The sequence below is a fragment of the Myiozetetes cayanensis genome, unplaced genomic scaffold (genome assembly GCF_022539395.1).
Source record: "Myiozetetes cayanensis isolate MyiCay16 unplaced genomic scaffold, myiCay2020 scf1, whole genome shotgun sequence".
NCBI classification, from domain to species: domain Eukaryota; kingdom Metazoa; phylum Chordata; class Aves; order Passeriformes; family Tyrannidae; genus Myiozetetes; species Myiozetetes cayanensis.
Window position 1 is genome coordinate 116,408,644 of NW_026086604.1, and position 25,092 is coordinate 116,433,735.

At 41.4% G+C, this 25,092-nt stretch overlaps 1 protein-coding gene across 1 annotated transcript in view; it reads right to left on the minus strand.

The window, feature by feature from the left end:
• Window positions 1-23,851, minus strand: part of LOC126649470 (5E5 antigen-like) — a 97,829-nt gene extending 73,978 nt beyond the window's left edge. The window contains exons 1-2 of the mRNA XM_050333682.1: window positions 23,838-23,851; window positions 22,502-23,306 (exon numbers count right to left, since the gene is read on the minus strand). Coding sequence (XP_050189639.1) covers window positions 22,502-23,306; window positions 23,838-23,851 — 819 coding nt within the window. The remainder of the gene's footprint in view (window positions 1-22,501; window positions 23,307-23,837) is intronic.
• Between the last annotated feature and the right edge of the window lie 1,241 nt (window positions 23,852-25,092).

Here is a 25,092-nt window from a genome sequence, read left to right on the forward strand (position 1 = left end):
TGATCAAATGGTTACGCAGTCCCTTCCAGCCATGATATCAAGACACTATCTGCCGTTATTTCAATTCTTACAAATCTGTGTGCTGTTATTTCCAGATGCTGCAGCTGAAAGCATGTCTAGACAGAAAAATGTGGCAGATTCTACCTCTGCTGTTTAAGGCAATGCATTCTTAAGCCTTAAAATGTAACTACTGTGTGATAGACTTTGATGATGATCACAGCTGCTCATGAAACATCTGGAGTGGGAAGTGCCAAGTCTGTGTCTTCAGTTTGAAGGTGACGATAATGTCATGCTTTGGATTTGCACTGGCCTGATCTCTCAGCACAGTGTGCAAACTGCACGTGACGCCTGCAGTGTCAGTTTTTAGAAACAAACCAGCACGCTGGATTGTTTGTTTTATGACTCATTTTACACCGGTGGTGGCAATGCTTTCGGTATTGATGCTAAGTTCCCCTTTGGGGTGCTTGCAGTCTGCTCCCCTGCAAACTCTTTTGCAACAGCAGATGCTCTCTGACTTCCACCATCGACTGTTGACTTTGCTCTGCGCTGGAAGGTTATGGCAGCCGTCAACCCCCAGATTCTTCTTTTAGTGTATTCAAGGGAGCAAGGTGCCTTAATTTCCCAACTGATTAAATGTCGTCCATGAACATAAGGTATCAGCACCATCAGTCAAAACTGGAACTCTCATGGAAATGAATGGATGGCTTTAACAACAAGTCACTTTTCTAAATAGATACAATTTAAAGATAATTTGAATTATAGACCCTTTAACTTAGATCTACCTAAAATATAGTTACTTATTATTGCTAGCATAAGTCTCAAGATGAAGGGGGAAAATTCTGACTTGAAGTCACAGGAAGCTGAAGTTTCTCAATTAAATTAATTAATTAATTAATTAATTAACTCAAACGTTTTAATTAATCACAAGGTTTATCAATACTGATATTGTTTCATTCACAGACATACTTCAAACTCCAATAAATGCATTTTCCCATTTTTTAATGTATGTAACTAATCAGACTGAGAGGGATCACATTCAGTCACTCGTACAGATACAATAAACCAGCTTTCACATCTCTAGAAACTTAGTATCAGTTCCAAAATGACAGTCCCTATTTTTCCCACAGGCAAATGAGACTTACTGTAACTCATTGCCCAGTTACTATTCAATTTAACAGAGAGTTACAGATTTTAAAGACATTAAGTGTCTGTAGGTTTAATGAAAAGCCACACCTGGACAGAGACTCAGCAAGAGATGGGGAGAACTCAAATGCTTTAACACCACTGATAGTGTTAGAGGGCAGAACTGCAGTGGGGACATCATTCTGCAGACAGACAACCCCTCTGCTGCTCACCTGACGGGTACACACGCGTTTCCCGGCGAATAAGTGTATATACATCTAGAGACTAACAAAAGGACAGGGTGATTTTCGGCCAACCAAACTCAAAAATAAAGAGGGTACTGCAGGAAGGAGCTTGCAGATTCAGGAGGAGGTGGAAGAAACCGGTGAGGCTGCAGGCAGATGGATAGAGGGGAAAATATGAGCACACGTAAGGGGAAGGCAGATAGTGACAGTGCCTGGAGCATTACAGCTGGAGTCTCACATTGTATCTAACTGGGACCTGCTGTCATGGTAGTGGGTAATCTAGAGGTCTTAGGATAAAGAAGGTTAAGATGATCATCTATTCACAGAATTCCTTCTTTTAGTCTCCATTCCCCAAACTGTCCACCAGAAACTCCACAGAAATTGCTGTTAGGACTAAATAGCTGCAATCCAAATCAAAGCCTAGGCCTGTGTTATCCCAGACACCAAACAAAGACTGCAAGAATAAATGGATGAAGCATACAATTGAAACAGTTAAGGGAAACAAAATAACCACAGGCTTCATCCCCATGATCAAGAATATCACACAACATTTAGCTGACCAATTGAGACATGCTGTCGCTTCATTTTGATGATGCAATCAGCTCTACACAGCTGATCCATGTACCATGTGGGGACCTGCTGATAAAAGTGATGTTCTGCAAAGGCAGAAATGTGTAGCCATATGGAGCTCATTGCAAGCACGAGCCTCTCTTTACACTCCTGCTTGAATTTCTCACATATCCTCATTATCTGTTATTGAGCATTTGCATGGATCTAATATTCTGAACAAGGGAGCCAATTCCACTTTTACTGCTCTCCAAAGCATTTCTACTGCTTCACTGAAGATATTTCAGAGATTTAAGTATAAGTGGCATTTAGTCCCTGTTGAAAAGATTTAAAAGTTTTATGTTTTTTAAACTGTTTTCCCAAAGTTTAAACTAACATCTGTGTCATCTCTCAAATTCCCTACACAGCTATTTGGTGTATAATGAGTTGTTTCCCAAGATTCAATGGGATCAAAGTGTTTCATGCAAATAAAGATTTTATATTCCTTATTTTATTATCATGTCATTTAAGATCATCATGCATCTGAAAATTTAAACTCATCAAGTTACACAATGGGTGAGCAACTGGCTCACAGGTGGGGCACAAAGTTATAGTGAACAGGGTGGCATGAGGCTGGTGTCCAGTCACTAGTGGGGTTCCACAGGGCTCCATCCTTGGCCCAGTTCTCTTCAACAACTTCATAAATGACTTGGGCACAGGACTCGAAGGAATACCAAGGAAGTTTGATGATGGCACTAAACTGGGAGGAGCTCTCAACTCCCTCCAGGGCAGAGAGACCTTGCAGGGACCTTGGCAAATAAAGAGATGGGCAATCACCAACTGTATAACGTTTAACAAGGGTAAGTGCCAGATCCTGCACCTGGGATGGGGCAACCCTGGCTCTGTGTATAGACTGGAGAACAAGAGGCTGGAGAGAAGCACTGTGGAAAGAGACTTGTGGGGTCCTGGTTGATGGCAACTTGAGTATGGGTCAACTGTGTCCCCAGTTGGGGCCAACCGTGTCCTGAGGGGCAACAATCAAAGAATCTCCAGCCGGTCCACAGAGGAGACTGTCCCGCTCTGCTCTGCACGGGTGTGGCCTCACCTTGAATACTGTGTGCAGTTTAATATCTTTAAGAAAGATATTAAGATATTGGAGAGCATCCAAAAGAGAGCAATCAGGATGGTGAAGGGTCTGGAGGGAAGCCTTATGAGGAGTGGCTGAGGTCACCTGGTTTGCTTCACCTGGAGAAGAGGAGACTGAGGGGAGACCTCACCTTCAACATCCTCATGAGGGAAAGTGGCAGGTACAGATCTCTTCACTCTAGTGACAAGCGATAGGACTCAAAGAACCAGCATGAAGCTGAGTTGGGGGACATTTAGGTTAGATATCATGAAAACATTTTTCACCCAAAAAGTGGTTGAGCACTGGAACAGGCTCCCCACTGGTCACAGCACCAAGCCTGACAGAGCTCAAGAAGCAATTGGACAACCCTCTCAGGTACACGGTGTGTTTCTTGGGGTGTCCTGCACAGGGCCAGGAGTTGGACCTGATGATCCTGATTATCCTGATTGGTGCCTTCCAAGTCATCATGTTCTATGTTACTGACAGATTAAAAAAAAAGGGTTGCAGAATGTGTTTAAGTTAGAGGAATCTGTTTCCTAAAATTACATGACTCTGAGAATCTCTCTGCTTTTAAATCCATGCTTTTAATCCCTGCCTCAGTTGTAAAATATTTTATATATGAAAGAAGTTATTAATTTAGCATTTAAAATCTGCAGTTTAAAAAATCTTATGGCAAAATATGCCCCCAGTAGATGTTATTTATCTAAAGCTGCTCAAGAGAAAGTTTTGGTTAAAAAAAGAAAGCAGCAATGCAATGATTAATAATTAACCAGTTGCTAGTAACAGCTTTATTGAATTGGAAAGAAAAACTGTCAGCTGCACAGAAATTCACAATATTTTTATCACCCAGGTAGTATGAAATATTGAACCTGGAAATTGGAACTATTTCTCCAGGCAGGAAAGTTTTCTTGGAGCTAGCCCAAGTTAATACAGTAGGTCACAGAACATCATAATTCCCAGTCCACTGATTCAAAGGAACAGGGGAAAAAGATGATAGAAAAAAGACTGTTTCTTAGAAGAAAAAAAAAATTAAGTCTTTTCATGTAGACAGCAAAACAGGACTCTAAAACGTTCACGCATGAGTACACTTTTCTCCCCTTTCCTTTTTTTTTTTTTTTTTTGTTTTGTTTTGTTTTGTTTTGTTTTTTAATCCTTTGGTGCTTTAGTATGGCTCTCTCTTTTTAATAAGCACATTTCATTTAAATAGTTTTCTAGAGTTCTATCTCACCCACCTAATAAAATGCAGTGTTTCAGAGATGTGACAATATTCTAAGCACAAACTGTGTATTTTATTTTTTGCAAGGTAACATTACATCATATGGTTGGTAATTACATTTTAATATTGATGTCGACCATAGCCCATGAAAGTGTGCATTTAGACTCTCAACTTTGAAATCTTATGGCTTATCATCACTTGGTAACAGACAATCCTCAGTACCATTTTTGCTTTGTTTGTAACACAGGATATTGTCCTTTTTTCTTTTCTTTCTCAAAAGGCTGCCAGCATGATCAGCTGTGCTACATTTCAAAAAAATATCCAAAGATGCTCTATTAAATTCTAAGAATGGCTCAAATACTAAGGAATTATCACAACTCATGTACAGTTAATAATGTTAATATTACTTCTTACATGAAAGGAATTATACAGGCACCAAAAGATTTTACAGTTATGAATGAGGGGCAGAGGGAAGGAGGGGGAGTAAGTGGAAGAACTGAAGAAAAAGGCATGGGCATTTTGAAAAGCCTCTGAAAAGCAAAGCTGTTAGAAATTTTCAGCACGCCACATAAAGCGTACGATGAGAAAAAAAAAAGCATATTTAAGGAGAGGAGACCATTGCTAAGCAAATGTTAGAATGAGATTTCTGCTTTTCACTGTCAGCCCTGTTTCTCAAGTGGTGCTGGCTGCCAGCTCACAGAAGGACAAGACGAGTGCCAGAGCCTTGCATGGCGGCAGGAAGAGCAGAGACCAGGAGCAGGCAGCAGGCTGGGACACCCCCTCTCTCTGGCAGCATCAAGATGTTCAGTCTGTTCATGCTGCCTCCTGGATCTTCACACTGTGATCCCACAGTGATTTAAGTCACGCTTAAAAAACCCTCCCTCTGTTTTCCTACACATCTTCTCTAGTGCTCGGGATTACTACGAGCAAGGTGAAAAGGTTTACCATAATCAAGGTTGAAAGTAACGAGCAAGGGCACAGGGCTTGCCAAGGCAGAGAGGAGCTGCACAAAGCAGGGCAGGTGCACTCAGGAGGAATATGCTCCTGAGGAAGATGCCTCTGGAAAGGGAGAGGTGAAGACATATCATCCAGTCAGACGAAAGCCTCTGGAGTGGTACCTCTGCTGCCTTAGAAACAGACCTCCCATAACCATTAACAGGAGCACATTTCAGTATAAGCTTTTCCTTAATTAACACAGAGCCCCGCCCCTTAAAATCATATGAAAAAATATTAATAAACCATAAATAAGCAACCTGAAACCAAACAAGTACTTTGGCACACACCCTGTACCTCTTCATGTCATGGGCAAATTGAAAGCAAGTGTGACCAGACAAGAAGAGGTGCTTCTCAGAGAGGGATATTTCTAGGCTGTTCAGTCTTTGCACATTACTCACACAGCTGAACTATTCTCTTGCAAGGTCTAAAAATAAATTCACTTTCAGATAAAGCTCAATGCTGTAAATTTCAAACACACAGAGGAGGGTTCAGAAAGACAGGATGGAAAATATTATATTATCATAAAGAGAGCTCACATTTGAAGTTTAAAGAAAAAACTTCACAGAGCAAGCGCTTCTTGCCTGGAACAGGTCCGATCAAGATTAATAGCTGGGTAATGTGACATTTTCTGAGTACATGTATACGTAGTCTACTGTTAAATTTAAACAAACTGCATCATTTTGGTTTACAGAAAGAATGTCTACTCACTGTTTCATATTTTCTGAAATTCTTTTACCTTCTCCTAGTACCATATTTACAGATCACAAATCTCTCTGTTTTTCCTCCCTCCGAGCAGCAGTGTGTCAGTGATATCTTATGATGTAATCCAATTACCCTTACACTTCTGACTCTCTAAAAAGCTTTTTTGTTAAAAACAATACTACAGCTCAGTGACAGGACTTTACTAAGCTTGTGTAGACCACATCGGTCCACACTTATCAAAGTCCTTCACTAACACTTACTGACTTCTCAGCTGGATCTATTACAGTCGGCTGTGCCAAACACATGCCATTTTTACAGGAGTGCTCCAGATTCTTCCAGGAATAAAGTTTTCCCACTTTGGTTCCAAAAAAAATATGTCTAATTGTGCAAGTTGTCTTGCTAGAACATCTCCATCCAAATTCCAAACTGCAGTAGCTCGAAACTGAGACCCGACTTCTCAGGCTCACCGGGTGCAAAGGCAGCCTGGCTGACCCTCAGGCAGCCACAGGTGCTGCAGCCAGCAGCAGTACATCTAAAGGGACAGTTTCTGCTAATTTACAGCCTGATAAAAACAAACAAAAACCAGATTTGACTGCCTAGATTCTACACTTGGAATTATTCTTCTTGTCAAGAATGATTATCTGCTCCGTATCTATGATAAACAGACACACGTGCTTACCCATTCGCACTCGGTTTTTACAGTTTGGACTTTTTAAATGGGTTTGTAACTGTAGCTAGTGTTGATATACACACACCAGGAAATTTTGACAGGACTGATAAAACCTTTGAAATCTGATTTTTAAGTCACCCTGGAGGATACATTAAATCTTGCTAAAAGGAAGCAAGCTAAATGGAGAAGCTAAGAGAATTAAGCCTTCCCAGGCAATATGGTAAACAGAGATACCACGGCGGAGGCTGAGCACAAATACATGACACATGGCAAACAAAGATTTGAGAAAGTGGAAAAGGAAGCCAGTGTAGCAGAACAACAGGGTATGGGAGGCTGTAAGAAACAAGAAAATATCCTTCTGAAAGCTGGAGTCCAAATGAAGGAAGTAGAAAGACTCATGAGCTCATGAAAGACTCCTAACTCTTGTAGGTTAAATCAATAAAAACAAACAAAAATAATGTTTGCAAAATGAAAGCAAACTTAAACCACAATTAGGCAAGCCAAAAGACAGCCTGCAAAATGACTGTCTGAAGACAGAAGAACTAACCACAGCCTCTTTTTCGTACATGAATGCAAAGCCTGACAGTCTGGCCAATAGACAATCAAAGGATAAAAGCAGCACTTACAGCAGAAAATAATCCAGTATTTTGAGCTCTGCATACAGAGAACCCAGAACTTGGAGAACTGTGTCTTTGTGAGGTACTGGTTGGAACATCCATTTCAAACAGATTTCAGTGGAAGAGGCTACAGAACAAACATATGAACAATAACGGCTTGCACAGGTCAGAAGAGCATTCTTAAGGAACTCATGGTTGAAACAGCAGTATGAGTAGCTGTCTCTTTTAAAACTGCCTCAGAATCACAGGACTGCCAAATTGGATTATACCACACCAATGTTATGACGGTCCCAAAGAGAAAGCCAAAAAAATTCAGGTAGTCTGTTATCTCCACTGGGCAAACTAATAGAAACTATTTAAAAGAACAATACTAGCAGACACATGATAACATGTTATATTTATCGGGCAAAACAACACAAACTCTCTTAAAAGCATGAATATACCATGAATGAAAAAGAAAAGCAAATATTAAGGAACAGAGAACAGATCCTAATTTCAGTGAAATACAAAATGCATCCAACCCTTGACAACTGTTTTAATTTCTGGTCTATTTTTATAAGATGACCTGAGGGCTGGAAATGAGTAATAGAAGACAGTGTGGATGACCAAAGACAGGTAGGCTGTCCCATACAAGGATTGGTCAAGTACCCTCTGACTCTTCAGGCTGGAAAAGAGTTGATTGTGCCACAATGATAAACGGCTTTATGCCACTTCCAGATTTCACACATGTATAAAAATTATTTTCACTGTTTATTCCACTAAAAGAGGAAAGGTGTGGTATATGAAATTAAGCCAATGACAAGTTCAAAAACAACTGAAAAAGGCACCTCTTTGCATAACACATTCAAAGTCTGGAGCTCTTCCACATAGGATGTTCAAGTTTACATGGGTCCATGGAACAACTTACCAAATTCATAAAATCAGATATAAGAATGAAAAGATTATACTACACTTAAGAATCCAGCTCTTTGTCTTAGGAAGTTTCCAAGCCACAGACTTCATGCTTTTTCAGCTCACCTACCTTCTCCTACATTTATTCTGCTATTTCCAAGGGCAGGGAGTGCAAGAGACCAGCATGAGCAAGACATTTTGGCAAAGTGATGTGAAGGGTTGGAGATCGTCTCCTTATACTTATACCACTGTAAGGCTGATTTTTTTTTCCTCTTACAAAGCCTGTCCAAAGAAAAATCCCTGACAATATGAAATCAATGACAGTACTACAGATTCAGACATTTAGTAGCACATCCATACTGATGTGAACTTAACATTGCTCTGATAGGTCAGCTAGTCCTAGAATTAACTTCTCATAGAAAACTTACAGACTTCCTGATTGTAGGACTCAGCTGAATTCCCCAAAGCTTTCGTTCTTCAGGATTATGGATTATAAAGACTGGTGTATTTCCTAGGCAGAAGGGTGGAGGTATGGGTTGTTTTGGAAGGAGTAGTGGGATGAAGACAGACTGGCCTAAAATTTGGTTTGGTTTCAACTAATAACTTCACTACAAAACTCTCTTTTTCTCAGTATTTCAGAAAGCTGATCCAGGTCTGAAAGCAAGTTTCTCATTCTTTCCTATGGTTCCCTCAAATGAGAGTTGGCATCTCCCATTACATGGACTGCAGGCTCCATTAAATCACAGCATACAGTCAAAACTGAGCTGACTACTGAGTCTTACCCATATTTCTTTAAGTTTGTCACAACCTGGCAGGTGATAAGAAAGAAAATGCCCTTGCTTATGCACTTATGGGAGCCTTAGATATATAAAAAAGTCCTAAAGTCATCCCTGCTTAACATCACACAATCAGACTCAGTATCTGCAAGCAAGATAAACATATTCATGGTAGGAAAAAATCTGTTAAAATAAAATATGCAAATGTTTTCAGGCTTGCATGTCGTTGATATTTTGGAAAGGTTTTTGTGCGCCCACGATGTTTTTCCTTTCAAGGATGGTAGGGGACACGTCCAAATCGTTACCTCAGCAGCTGCTGTTCCAAATGGTGCTCAACAGCCCCAGAAATGAACAGCATCAACTTCTTTAAGTACATAGCAGCGAATAAATCTGTTCTGAAATGTTTACTAGGAACAATCTGATCATCAAGGATGGGGAAAGTCAGTATCAGGCTAAGTAACTGTTAGAACATGAATCCAGGGTAACACTGTTCATGTCACCGACATTTCTTGCAGTTACTTAACTGGTTTAAGCATAAGTCTACCCAGCCCCAAGCCTAAGCATAGCAAAGCTTTACATTTGGAGAGACAGTACACACGAGAAAGGAGGGATAAACAAAAAGAAATCTATCTAAATTTTACTGAGGCAAAGCATGTCCTAAACTGATGCAATAAAAAGAAATTTGTGACACACTGTTACACTAAACTAAAATAAGGTAAGATAAACGAGACCAAGAGAGGGAAAAAAACCACATCCCTTACAAGAGATAATGTTTGCAGTGAAGTCCAAGGGAGGAAGTCTCAATTCATTCTCTAATGAATTGAGAATGTTTCCTGAAAAATCTTCTATTTTTATTCCATGTTGATTTTAATTTTATTCCATGATAGTAGCTGAGTGGTTCCATATATCTGACTAATTTCTTCCCAGTTGTAAAACAGGTGCTGCGAAGATTGGTTAAGTATTTACAGAGTGACGAAAAACAGAGTTTTAAAAAGAAATCCTACTATTATTTTTTTATTATATATTATAGTACATTTTTGACGTTAATATACTTCTTACAAACCCTAGAACAGCGATGGAGTTTCTTTCTATAAAACACATCCCTTTCAAATGAATTTATGTACACTTATGCTTTCTAGATGCTTTGGATGCTTTCAATCAATACACTACTGCCAGGAGTCAGTGTGCAGTTTTCTAAAGCTGCTTAAGAGGTAGAGCTGAAAGCCTTTTCCTGTAAAGTGAAAGTAAATTACACCACTCAATTACACATACAATCATTTCATATTGAGTTTTTTCTTACTTAATTTTTGAAAAGTCTATTTTCATTAGCTTATTATGCATATTGATAAGTCAAATAAATTATTTTCTAAAATATCAGCCTGAACCAGACTCTCCCTCATTTTCACCACTTAGGCCACAGTACTTGCCAATAACTGTGAATTATATAAATTTTAAATTGCACTTTTCAGTGAATATATTTATTACTGTCATATCTGAGCAAGAAGAAACAATTGTAATACCGAGTGATGACACATACTCATCAAACCAAAAGAGATCAAAGGATCTAAAATAAATACAAGACAAAAAAGGTTTTCATGAGCCAAAGCCCTCTGCAGTGATTCTTCAAAGACAATGTGCTTCCTTCTTCTTATTTAACAGAATTGAAGAAGAAACAGTTCATGGTGTGTGGGGAGCAAATTCCTGCTATTTTCCTAAACATTCTCATTTTAAAAATTTTTTTGAAACATACACACACATTCTGATACATGTCATTAGTAATCGTGTGCCAATTCTTCACCATTTCTACTGTAGTTTACACCCACCACCATCATATTTTTAGCATTCTTCAAATTAGAAGATTTTTGGGCCCCCAGCTCTCATTTATTCTATATTTATATAAGTACCAACATCCCTCTGGCCTTCTCACCCATCCTCTCTATAAATGTGTTGTCAGCATAAATGATACACCAGTGATTATAATATCCTGTTCAACAACAGTCAGCAAAGTAGACCTCCAGTCCTGACTGCACCTCTCACACGCATGATTTAAATGCTTCTAACTAATAATGACTTGTTTATCAAAGTTTTACTCTGAAATGAATTATCTTTATCTTCACTCCCTTTTATCCTTTTATAGATAAACCTGGGCTAAACAACACAAAACTAAACAAAAGAAGAAAAAACCCCTGAAAACAGCAGGTTCAGGTTTACATTTCTGACGTCAAGAATGCATTCTGTCTCTGAAAAGAAGAAGCAAGGAGCTTTCAAGAATACATCCAGCAAAAAGGAAAAAGAAAGACAACTAGCTTAGTGTTACTCAACAAATTATTATAATTAATGCTATATTTCTACACCTTTCAAGACAGTGATCTACATTACTATAACTTAAATGAACAAGAATAATTGTTCCAGAATAACTATTCCATAATATTTCCATGTCTGGACATTTTTTTTCATTATAGTTCTTACGACCTTTTTTCAAAATAATTTTTATGTGCAAATGAGCCCATATATAACCTGTACACATCTACCATATTCTGTAGTCCTAGAAAAAAATCACACATTATGTGTTGATATCTTAAGTTGTCAGCACTAAAAGGTTTACTGTAACAATAATCATTAAAAATAATACACAACTCTAATTTTGCTTTTGACTTACACTTCCTTTTCTTCAGGTTTATTTTTAAAATCAATGGTTTAAGGCAATTTAATGGATTTGGGAGGATAATTTAATGGGTTTTCTTTCTTGGAGTTTATTCAACGAACTTATCCATCAATTCTGAAAGGAAATAAACCAACTGATCAACAATGTGGAATAGCCATGTTATCTAACAACATGCCCAGAAAACCTCTTATATTCACAATACTTTTTTAAATTGTAGGAGAAATCAGTAAAACTGCAATATGGAAAGCCACCACAGTGGTCACTCCAGGCACTGCATCGATGGAAACACAGATCTTGGAGAGTTCCATAAAAACCTGAAACTTCCTATCTTAGAAATCCTATAATATCATATGTGTACTTAAAATGCTACTGCAGCATAGGATGATTATATACTTTGACAGTCAACTCTTGGTTCAATTGGAGGAAAAGGGGTTATAACCTAATTTTTTATCACCTGTGACTTAGAGCTTGTCTTCTCACGCACTCACTCAGAAACGTCAAATGCCTGAACCCAATGTCCAACATTTTGTATCAGTCCTAAGGCTTTTCTCTCTCCCATGCTTAGATGTATTTATCTACTACCAAATTGACCAGAGGTTCTACATAAAAACTTATGAATTTTTCCCCCTGTTAAATAACATGGTCTGATACAGCAACACACTTTGTAAAAGAAGTTTAGGATTCTATTCTTCTCTCTGTACAAGCTAAATAAAGAAATTTATTGTTTCTTTATGTTTTATGTCTACGTAACTTCATAAATTCTCACCAATCTGACATCTACCTCCATCCTCCAGTTAACTTTATTTATCAATGGTTTACTTATTTAATCCTGTTTTTAGTATCAGAATGGAACAGGAGAAAAAAGCACGCCTGTCAGTTACTATTTCCATGGTTTAATTTATCTTCCAGCCATAAATTTCATCCACAACAGCCATTTCTATTTCATTATTTACTGTTATTCTCTAAACTTAAGCACAATTTCTAACATACACAGTATGTTAGACACAAATGACTATGAGGAAGCTTAGAATAGAAAATTGTCTATCTGTTTCTGGTAAGACGTCAAAGCTCTCAATATTCTCTCAGAAAATAAGTTTGTCAGCATGGAACATTTTAACTACATGCTTCAGATTGCAAAATAAAACAAATGGAGAGCTATCACAGCATGATGCTAAAAGCTGTCCATCATCTTGGTTTGCTTGGCAGGAGATCAGGAGTTATGGAGAGTATGCTTTCTCAAGAAGCAGGTATTTATACAAATTAGATATAATTTAAGTCTTGTACATAATCCTTGGAAATTGATCACCAATGAACTGACATGTTTTATGTATATATATGATGTAAGTCCACTGAATATTAAATATGTTATGTACTTGGAGGAGGGGAGGTTTACTACATAGTTTATAATAATTTGCCCCATCATAACAGCAGATGCTGCTTTAATGGAAACTGCATAAAAATACTCAGATAATCAACTACCCAGTCCAGTTGCTGCTGATTTACTCACTCAGTGTAGTGAGAACAGAAGGTACCGGGCAGCTTGAAGGATTAGGACTTAACACCTTGTGTTCACAAAGGGTTTTTCATTTTAAAAAACCCAAAATATTTTATAAATCATTAATTCAGCTTTATGACACTTCTGTGCACTACAAAAATTTGATTGCAACATTCAGGGTTTTTGTAAAGCACTAAATCTTGGAGCTTTGAGGAATCTTATATGAAAAATTCTGTTCTAGCTCTTGAAAGTTCATTAATTGCTAGCCTTAATACTAGAATCAAAAAGAATGAAATGTGATCCAGCTGTAGCTGGATAATAAATCCAGCTGGGTCTTGTATTCATAAGGCAAAGGAGAAGAGGGAAAAAGCTTTTCAATCCAAGGAAGAAAGGGAGGTTGAGACAAATTTATAAACTGTTCAATACAGCACACTATTAATAAGATTTTCCTATCAGATCTCCTTGTAACATAGGTGTGGGTTCGGGTTTTGCCTTTAACCTGCAATACAGAACGTCAATATCCCCTGTTTCAAACCCACCCCAAGTTTTTCCTGTCTTTTAGAAGCCCTTGGCTTTAGAAAGCAGGGCCTAGAAGTAAAGGTGTGCTGACTCAGCAGTAACTCTATCAGTTATGTCCATAAGAATGGTGACAACAGGTCAGATCAGTATATCTCCCCCAGTGACTATCAGTGGATGCTTAAGGAAGTGTTAAAGGATGCAGCAGCTATATAGAGTATACATTGCACCAGTTTCCCGCTCAGGGACTTTAGAGAGAGGTGGTATCGTTGTGCTTAACAGCAGGGGATGGTTCCTTCTCCTGTAAAGTTATCTACATGTGCTAACAGCCCAGGTCAGGCACCAGCATCTCTAATTTTCCGTGCCAAAGAGATACACAGTTTATATATGTCTCTGTTCTAGGAAGAACCTAACTCTGACCTACTAGCCAGGATAGGATGTGGTTGTTATTAATCTACCCACGCCTACACACAGTGTAACTGCTTAAAAATGGGAGATGCGGCACTGCCTGTGGGGCCGCAGCACTGTGTAATATGACAAAATAGTACAGAGCTACATGCACAGAAAGGCGGGGTTCAGTCACACAAAACCCCCACACACAACTGGCTTTAAGAACAACCACATCGATGCCTCAGAAAAGCTGAAAACCGAGAATTTGCCTGAGTCTCTCTTGATGTCCTCATCCTTTCCTCTTTCTTTGGGAACTGAGGTGGAATCAGTGCAGCTTCACACAGCAGAAAAATATTACAACAGATACTCCATGACTTTTGACAGCAAACTTAATGCTGAAAAGAGCTCTTAAACTTCTTCTGCTTTTGACCACAGCATGAGTCCTCTGGCACACAGCACACTGCTGGAAAAGAAGTACCTTCCCAAAGGAACTTCTGCCTTCCTTTGCAGTGACTGTGCTTAGTATGCCTGCACATGACGTATACTTGCCATTTTTTTCCTTGCCATACACAAAGCCAAATATTTAACCAATTGATCTGTCAAGATAAGACAAATTTTTAACAATTAAACATGTGTTCAACAACTGAGCCTCATTCAAAAAAAAATGAGATCTCCGTCTCTTCTGACATTCATTTTTCTTCTTCGATTTAATAAAAAGTGTAACACCAAAAACGCACTTCATATTGTTTTTTTCTAAAACCTACAAGGCAATGTTTAAACACCCAAGAAGAAGGTGAGAAGGAAGGAGAGGAATAGCTACATGACAATCTCATAAGAAGAAACTGAGAAATCTGACTTGGCACACAGGTCACAGCAGGTGACACGTGATTTACTCATGATAAGAAAGGGCCCACCTAGTACTTCCTACACTGTCAGCGATAACACCATACAGGAAACACCTTGTCTCTGGAGAACTGGACTGCCTGATAAAGATATCCTCAGAACAGTTGTCTTATTTACTGAACTAATTCTTTTGTGATGACCTTGATCAATATTATCAGAAGTAAGGTGTGTGACACTCACACATTCTTCTGAATTTAAAAAACCTTTTAACCTCTCCTTACTTTATCAAACACATCAGCCTGTGCTGTCAAGTTTCATCGGCAAACTTTAAAGTGTGTTAATGTTATGAGAACGCTATTGCAACATCAGTTTCCTTCTGCAAGGATACACTCACCCTCCAGCCCTAGGATTTGGACTATTGCTGAGTAAAACAAGGTGATGAAACTATTATTGCTGAATTCTGCATGATTCATTGCTGGTAATAACCACCTCCAAATGCAAAATTCCAATTTACCTTCTCATAATCAAAGGTCAGAAAAAGAAAGCAAGAAGGGGTTATTATTCATAACAGTTAAAACTATATATTTACACTAGATACTGTATATAATTCTTAGACGAACTCTGACTACACTCATAAAAAATGTGATATATACAGAATTACAGATTTATAGCTTCTTGTATAAATCCTGCTACATTTCCCTGCAACAAAAGCTTTTTTTGTGCCATATTGATACGCCATTCCCTAACACACAATTCTCAAAATATTTAATCTCCTAAGTATCTCCCCCTTTTCTAGAAAACAGTGACAACAGACTGGCTCCCCAGCATGAGAACACCTTCTGCCAGCATTCAATGTTGCAAGTGAGGCCAATTCAGCCACTGCTGCCCTTTAGCCAAAGGTATGCATATAAACAAAGCAACTTAAAAAAATTTAAATTCTTATTTGTCTAAAACACCAGGTTTAAGACTTACCTGTGCACCACAATAGCCAAATTATTATAATTTGACACATGTAGAACTCTGTGGGCATGAGGATGCAAGAGGACTCAGTATACGACTCACTAATGTAAAATATTCCTGCCTACAATCGCTCAGCATTTGGCACAACTAAGCCTCCTCAGAACCATCAAACAGAAGGCAAGAACTCACTCATCAATAGAAGGGATATCCAAAAAGGTCACCAGCATGACAGCATGAAAGACTGTTTGCCTGATCCTTCACATATGTCTTTGAGACAAGCAGATCCATAGGAAGAAAAAGACTTCTGCCTTACAGAGTACCAATATAAACTAAATTGTGAAGCAGACATGCATTGTACCAGTTCCCAGGCTAATCCCAGCTAACTATTCCCAGTAACTACCTGTTGAACGAATCACTACATCAGAATGGAGTATTTTGGCATTTTTCCCTTTTGCATTTTTATTATTTTTAATAAGAATGGTGAGTTCTTTATAATCACCAAATACAAAAGACTTCAGCTTTAATTTAGACAAGTCCACCCTGCCTAGCAGAAGCTTGGCACGAAGAACAGAAATAAAAAGAACTCTTACTGCCCTTTTAAAAATCAAAAGAAGCACCTTATCAGCATAATGACAGCATTATTTAAATAGCTTTCATGTGCCATTTTTACAACACTATTTCTATTAATTCATTGTGAATAAACATCTATAAAAATCATTTACTAATCTTTTTTCCCAATTAGAATCTCTCCGAATCTCTGTACAATAGTAATTTCATTTCTTCTCACTTGCTTGCATCTTAATTAAAATCAGTCTATGTTGACTTTCATTTTTATAACATATCTGCCTATTTCACATCATAGCACCTTCATGACCCCCAGAGACTCATGAGCCTTTAATATTTTATTTTGACCTTGTTAAGTAACTGGAACCATCAAAGATTTTTCTTCTTCTCTTGGTAAGTTTTTTTTTTATCCTTCTCAAAATGTAGAGTGTGTGTGAAAATACTGAATATTGTGTGTGAAAATAACTGAAAACTATGCTTCCTTTAAACAACATATGTTCATTTATTAAAAAAAATATGTCGTTGCTTTTGAGTTATTACAATTATTAGTTTATGAACCATAAACTTCAATATTAATTAAATGAAGATCACTGTGCAAATGATACTTTAAGGCCTTTTCCCCTGAGCTTCAAGACAGAAAAAGTTTTTGATTTTCAATTAAAAAAAAATCATCAATAATTGATGATTTTAAAAGACTTAAAGCAGAATTCTACACAGGTATCTGAGTTTACAAAAACAAGGGGTTGGGGGGAGAAGCAGCTATCTTTTGTTAGAGCAGCAGACACAGCTTAAAAGTAAGAATATCTCAACAAAACACACAAGCCTTTCTCCAGGCCCATAGCAGAAAGCTTGCCTATGTGTTTCAACTCCATCCCTTGGTCTAATGACAGGTATTACGGAAAATGCTTACAGCACAGGAAGAAGCATCAATGCAGATGGGAAGCAGAAAGGTGCTGAAATGTCCCTTCAGCCTAACACCTGCAAATTTGTCTTTGGAAGTCATAGAAAAAACCCAAAATACTGGGTACATATATTTACATAATTTGCCTTGGGTCTGGGTCTTCATCCAAAGTCTTGCAGTATTACCACTCTCGCAGACAGGCTCAGAATCATTTAAAGGTTTTGGCACAGTCTCAGTCCTGCTGTCAGAGGAAGCCTGATTACACACTATCATTTACAGACTTGTATTTTCATTCACCTTCAGTGTGGACCCTTACCTGTTAGACAGCCCAAGCTATCTAACCTATCCAGCTGTTACAGGGAGGGTATCTGGCATAAGACTTTTCAAGGCAGCTGGGATTTACAGCCACTTTGAACTACTGTTGGATGGTGCAAAGGCCAAGATGTCCAGTGTTTAGGAATACCACTGCACTGAGCCTAGTTGGGCTAGGATTTGTTGCTTCTTTGAGAAGCAAAGCAGGCACAGCCAGAAAGGTCTCTTCACTCAAGCTTCTATTTACATTCCAGAAAGTCGAGTCTCAAGTTCATCAATCGTGTACAATCAGTATTTGGCTAGTGGGTGGAGGTAACTGAAGGTAGCTGGTGACAAAGTGGGAGAGGTGGCTGAATTGTTTGCCAGGAAAAAGCTGAAAAGTTTCAACAACAACAACAACAAAGTTTTAAAGAAGAAAGATCAGAATGAGTGAGAATAAAGGTCAATACTAAGAAGGGGAACAGCAAGGGAATGTCTATTTTAAGGAGACCACAGCATGAAAGAAAGCATAGAAACATGCACAGTTCTCTTTAGAGAACAGAGCAGAAAGAAAAGATGCTGCTTGCAATTAAATCAGCACTCCATCTAGGGAGAAGAACAAAATTTAGAAGTTTGCAAGGAATACAGCTAATAGATCACCTGGGCATGTGCTAAAAAAGAGATTACAGGATAGTAAAGTGGAATTCCCGATGGAAGTAATTATAATTTCAGCTTTTCATATGGTGTGCAGATTTACCCAAAGTCCAAAGAAGGATACTTACGTTAATTCTTATCAAGCCCACCTTCCTCCCCCAGCATTTTATACCGCTTTCTTCCCCAGCCACCTTCAAACACAACTGTTGGTAGTCAGAGCAGCTTAAATTCTGTTACCAAAAGCAGAGAGCTGTATATGAAGAAATACAATACCAATACCCATGGCTCTCCTGTAGATTTTGTTACCAGTAAGTGCTAGCTTACAGAAAAAAGTCCTTCGTAGGTTTCTCTCAGATGGGGCCCGTGACAAGTTCCTAAGACTATTGAACCCATAATTAGCAGCCTCACAGTGGTTGTTGAGATGCGTATACAGACCACAGACACAAGCTCTGAAGAGGGGACTGATCCTGCAGCCGTGAAATCAAAAGACTCCTAAGTACTAATACTTTGCTTTACCATCAGATGATAGCTGAAGTCACAGCTCTCCATGCATGCTAGCTCCCAATCTGGTACAAAACCTATAGCTAATCACCCTATCATGCCACTGTGCAGGCAGTGCTTATAAATGACCACCCCAGAACAGAACCAAATTCTGGTCTTTAACGCAGACAGAAGTTCAAGTGAAGACTATAAATCCCACTTGAACGTTTACAGAAACTATAAGTAGGCAAGCAGAATATCTACACCATAAAATTCTTGGGAACCTTCCTCATATTAAATATATTTGAACTGTTTCTTTTTCTATTGACATGAATTGGTAAGTATTGAAGCAGAAATCTTACTTCACAAATGGATCCATGCTCACCTGTAAAGACTATTGGAGATAGCCACTGCCTAAGGAAGATGAACTATCTGTATTTTAAGAAAGGTGGATCAGAGATGGAAGAAATCGCCCCTTTAAAAAAGTGAATGAAAATTCCCATCTGCCACTCAACTCTGATTTCCACTACTCGCACTCAGACAATAAAACCTTCTATTTCTTTTAAGACAGATTCTAGCTAGCCCTTGCCTTTCCATATAGGCAACAGAAGCTGATCCAAAGCTTGATGAGACTAGAAGAAATTTCAAGGTGCTCTGCACTACACTCTGTTCAGATGGGCCAGAACCTGGCTATCAACCAATTCGACTTGTACTCATGCATACACAAGTCAGCTATTAACCCCAGAAGTTCTTAAAGCACCTATAATTTCTCAAGTACCATGTCCTAGTGCTGAAGCCTAATCACATATTTGGATGTTACAGATAATAATTTAAGGACAGACACAAGGCATATCGTCAGTTGCTACCTCAAAAAAACAGCAAACCCTAACAGTGGTCTCAAACTTGAATTACTTATATGGTCTCAAGATGAACAGGTCAATCACTTGTCAGAATGTTAGTATACAAGCACGGGGTTTTTTGGTTTTTTTGTTTGTTTGTTTGTTTTGTGGGTTTTTTGTGTTTTTGTTTTTTTGTGGTTTTTTGTTTGTTTGTTTGTTTTAAAGACATTTTTTCTGAAGCTAAAAATGCATTTGCAAATATGGTAATAATTTCGAGATTATTTCAAGATCTGAAAGGATTATATAAGCTACGCTTTAATTTGGCTTCAGAAGTTCCCTATGAGATGAACAAATGCTTCAAGACTGCAACACGTAACACAGTTTGATTAAGGCCAACCATCAAGTCAGTGGTAGAGCTGAGTTCTGCAGCATGGTATTCTGCTGTCAGCCTCAAACTTCCTTTTTCTACTAGCAAAATATATTGTGGTAGTATAACCTTCCCTCTTCTGTGGAATAGAAATAATTGTACTATTTGTAAATCTTCATACTGGCAAGTTAAACATACATATAAATTCTACTAAATTAAATTTTAAAGCAAGACTGTTTGGTTAGATCATGTAAATAGAATGCTGTAAGACTTGCTGAGTTCTGAGAACTGAAACCACAGACAGCCAAAATACAGCTGCACACAGTCAGATATGGTGTGTCTGCTAATATTGGAAACTTTATCATGCAGCAGCAAATTTAACTTCTGATTAGTACATGCACAGAAGAAATATAGGCTGAATGTACTGGAACAAAAACAAAAACCACTCCAAGGTCATAAGTTAAGAAAGCCAAGGATACTCAGTTATTTTATGGAGTACTTGACAGTATTTATTAGTTGTACTACTAGGGCATCTAAGAGCCCCAAGCATGGGCCAAGGCTCAGCTATGCTCATCCTTGTAAAAATACAAAAACCAAAAGATAAACCATAAATTGTTGTAGGCCATAGCTCAGGGGTCATACAAAAGCAGGGTACTGTCAAGTGTCAAACCTCCTGACTTTTAGTGATGTACATCTAAAGCCCAGAGCTCAGTTCCTTGGGTAGATGTTAAGTTGGTGCTAGATTTACCTGCTGAACAGCAGGCCACCTGGAGTTGGATGACTTCAACTGCTCAGACCAAGGATGTGGCTGAACTCCAACTCTTCCTGGCACTTCAGGTATTTAAACCAAGACTGGAAGGGAGACACATCTGTCAATTAATGAGACAGATTTTGGAGCCTAGATTCAGTAAAGCCAGAGGGATTCAGAGGTATGCATTCAGCATCCTTCCTCAGACACTGGAACAGTATGCAAGAAACACCCTGAGATACATGGAACAAGAAAGATACACACTTGCTTCAAGCTGGGGACACCCTTCTGCAGCTTAATGGTTAAAGCATCAAGGAAGAGAGTCACAGGTTCCAATGTGGGCTTTTAAAGTTGTTTCTAGTTTTATTACATAACTTAGATGTAAAAATATACAAATGATGCATTAAATAAAATCACATTGCCCAAATGAGTACCTTAACTAACAAGCTATGAAGTTGGCTTAACTCTTGCCTATTTTCATTCTGGTCTTGCAACTCTTGCATCGTGAATGTGAACACAAGGCAGAATTTCTCGTGCCAACTTCTTTCAGGTGCTTTCGAGTTAAGGCAATTAGGGCTTGCAGTGTTTGTGTTTTCTGTTAAAAGTGTTGGAATAAATATTTATTTTCAGGACCCAGTTCTTTCTTTGGATCTGACTGTAAGTGTTGCAGGCTGGAACAGTGACATAGAATATGTTGTGTAAGTTACATACATCAACTTCTAAAAAAACATAGCTGCCTTTCAGATTTATTTATATTTTTCTAGAGTTGTAATGATAGTGAAAGGAGCTTGTCTGCTTTTCACAGAACATATTGCTATGTTTAAGAAGCGCTCTTACAAATTCTCAATCTGGCACCTCAAATAAAACAATGAGTCACGAGTCCCTTGAACCCCAAAGTTGTTCATGTTTCCATTTACTTCTTCAGCCCACTAAAATGCCAGGATGTTATTCTCAGCCAGTTTCTCATAACTTAAGTATTAACAGCTTATGAGCTAAGCAGCAGGCAGTGGTACTGTTATATCACTGCTTTCAATTTCAGGCTGCCTTGCTTAAAAATGCACCCTAACTTTTCTGCCTTCCTGCGGGTCCGCAGCGGAGCCAGCCCTCCCGGGCAGCGCGGCACCGAGCTGTACCGCACCGCCACTCACCCCAGCACCCCCAAAACCCAGAGCAGGCACAGGCTCCGCACACCCACGGCGCGATCCCCGCGGCGGAAACCCTGGGGCTGTCCGTCACCTGGAGCGTTTTTTATCCGTATCGGGAATTTAATTGTTCCCAGTCCTGTAGAAGTACTCAAAACACGAGGTGTGCCGCGACGCCCAGCAACGGGCACGTCTGGCACCACCCGCCTGCCCTCGAGCACCACGACGCCCTGGGGGGCGATACGGGGTCGGTCCCGCCCCGCGGGGAGCACGGCAGGGGATGCCCGTCAGCAGGGCGCGGTGGTCTTTGAACACCCTCGCCCACTCAAACCCCGAGGCGGGAGCTCTCGGTAACGCGCCGGCTGCGGAGGCGGGGGGCGCGGGTGCGCCCCTGCCCAAGCCAGGAGGTATGCTGCTCCCCGGGAGAGGGAGCCGGGTGCGGGGCTTCCCTCGCCACACACAAAGACACGGCAGAGCGGCGGGGAGGCGAGCCGGGCCCCGCCGTGCCTCCCCTGTCCCGGCTTCTCCCCTCGGCGCCGCCTGAGGGACACCCGACCCTGGGCAGGAGCATCGCCGCCTCCCGGGGGACCGCCCGCCCGGGGCTCGGGACGCACCGCGGCGCCTGCCGCGGGGCCGGGGGCGCTCGGGGCGGGCGGGACGGCGAGGCGCTCTGCGCACAGGTAGCTCCCTGCTAAAATGGAGGGAGCGGAGAAATGCGGCGCTCGCCGGAGAAACTTACCGGAGGAAACCGACGAGCCGGACAAACTGGAGTTGCTGGATGCGGCCATGGTCCCTCCTCCTCGCCCCTTAGCTGCGAGCCCCGCGTCTGCCCCCGCTGCTGTCCGGCCGCCGCTGCCGCCTGCCCATCGCAAAGTGCCGGAGCCGCTCCGCGCTGCCGCCGCAGCCCGCGCTCGGCCCCCCGCGCCGCCGGGGAGCAGGAGGCGGCCGTGACCCGCTCTCCGGGGCTGGGCGAAGCCGCTCGGCAGGTCACGGAAAGGGCCCTGCGGCGCTTCCAGCGCCTCTCTCCGCCCTGGGGAGTAGGGCTTACCTTGTGACGGGGATGGGAGAGCCGCCCTGCCAGCGCCTTCCCTCGCCTCCTCCCTTCCCTTCCCGTCCCTTCCCTTCCCCGCCTCCTCGCGGGCAGCGCTGACAGCCCGCCGGGGGAACCCGCCGCAGCTCCCCTCACGCACACAAAGGAAGCGGCGGCGCTGCCGGCCGGGCTGCTCGCCCCGGCTGAGCGGGCAGGGTGGGTCCCGGCCGGCCGATCCCCGGCAGCGCGGCAGCCCCGCCGAGCGGCGACCAAGCCCCTTCCCGGCCGCCGCCGCCTGGCACGGGGCTGGCGGCGAGCGCGGCTCCTGCCATGTGCCGGCGCCCGTCCCGGCGGGGCGGCAGCGCCTGTTGAGCGCCTCAGCCCGGCGCCCCCTCGGCCGTGCCGCAGTGTGGGCTCCGCGCCCCCCGCCCTGCCGGCGCTCGCCCCCACCGCCCTTTGTCCGCCTCCTTCCCCCGCGGGCTGCCCTCCGCTCCCGCTGTTCTCCCCCTCCCGCCTGCCACGCTCCCACTCTCACTTTTTTCCTTTTTATTCTATTTTGTTTGTTTGTTTTGTTTTGTTTTGCTTTTTTCCTCCCTCCTGGCATCCGTTTTCTTAAAAAAACACAGAAATCAGGCCGACACCAACACCGGATTTTCCCTGCCAGGTGCATGGCGGGTGCAGCGGGGTCCCGTCCCGGCCACAATTAAGATCTGTCCCTCCACCTACTCTCGGAGCACTCCCGGTCCTGGCGGCTCTGGGGGGGGCACGGGGGCGGCTGCCAGGCATCCAACGGGGCTATGATGCGTCTGTGGCCAGCCAGCCTGGGCCGCTGCCCTGTGTCTTAGTGTGCAAGGGGGAAAGAGGAAGAGCCAAGAAAGCATCGCTTGGAGGCTTCCTCCTGCCCTTCACGTTCCCTTTGCGGTGCTTTATCGCCAGACAAAGCTTCCATCTCAATTTATAAAATAAGGCTGGGAAGACGACAGGAAGGTGGGCACACGAGTGGCATGGCACAGTCTCGCTGGCACGGGATCTGTAAGAAACTTACAACCTGTTTGCCATGACGCTGATTTATGAAAGCCTTCCATGTTTCGTAACAGGGAGTCTGTAAGACAAAGTTACTTCGAGAGTGAGGAAGCGCATTAAAGTCCCTTTGGCAATGGAAGCCTTACCCACCCAGCTACACCGCGTCTCAGGAGAGCGTGCAAACCGCCTGCCCACTCTGTAACCCGCGCCCAGCCGCTTCCCGTTTCTCCCGCAGCCAAAATCCAGTCCGGGCTCCTAAACCCTGCAGTCGATTCCCATTTTTATCTCGGGAAAACAGGTCCCGAGACCCCCTCTAGCGGCGGAGACACCAGCGGCAGCGATCGGCAGCGGGGCGCCGGGTCCCGCACCCCCCGCGGGGTTCCTGAAGGGAGCGGTGGGAACGCGGCTGAAACCAGCTTGCTTTTCCAGGTTTTATTTTGTAATGACAGCTTGCTCCGTGTGAGAAGGAACGAGCTTTAAACCAACTCCTATTAATCTGTAAATTGCCACGTACAGACATAAAAACAGCACAGGCGTGTCACTGCTTTTTGGTCTTTGGCCAAATACTTCGTGTCATGCGTTTTGAAGATTGAATGTTGAGGACTACATGAGAAAGGTGGATAGGTCATAAAAACAAGCTGATACTTGGGATGTAGGAGAATATTGTCATAATAAAGTAAACGTCAAGATTGTTCTGGTAAATTGTTCACTCCCAGTGTTTGTGATGTTTCGAACAGCTGAATAGGATTCGCTCGTCTATATGGTCGTTTTTCCTGCTCCTCCTGCTATATATTTCCTTCTAGTATTTGCCTCCTTGTAGTCTGTTATGTCTTCATTTCCCCCTCCATAGTGTAACTCTGTCTAGCCCTCCAACAACTGTCAGAAATGTGTCCCATATGACTGGTGAAATATGGTGGTGTTAACACCACCAGTGGAATCTGCAGGAGAAGGGGCAAATAACCTAGAAGAGAGAGAAAACTTCCTCACTCTGCTGAGACTTTGCAGACAGAAAGAACGTTCATAATTAATTTTAAATTTTCTTTCCATCCATAAATCTGGATAAATCAAGAGAGGAATTTCTTCAAAGAGTGACTAATCCAAGTATTCCAATAATTGCAAATGGAGTATTTTCTGTCTAAAGCCCATGAGCCTGTACATGTCTGGTAGAGAATGTGTATACCTCTGAAGGACAGGCAACTGTTGATAATCTTAGTGATAACTGAAGGTACAAGGTTGTGTAACCTCAATTTCTACAAGACTGAAAGGTAAATTAATAA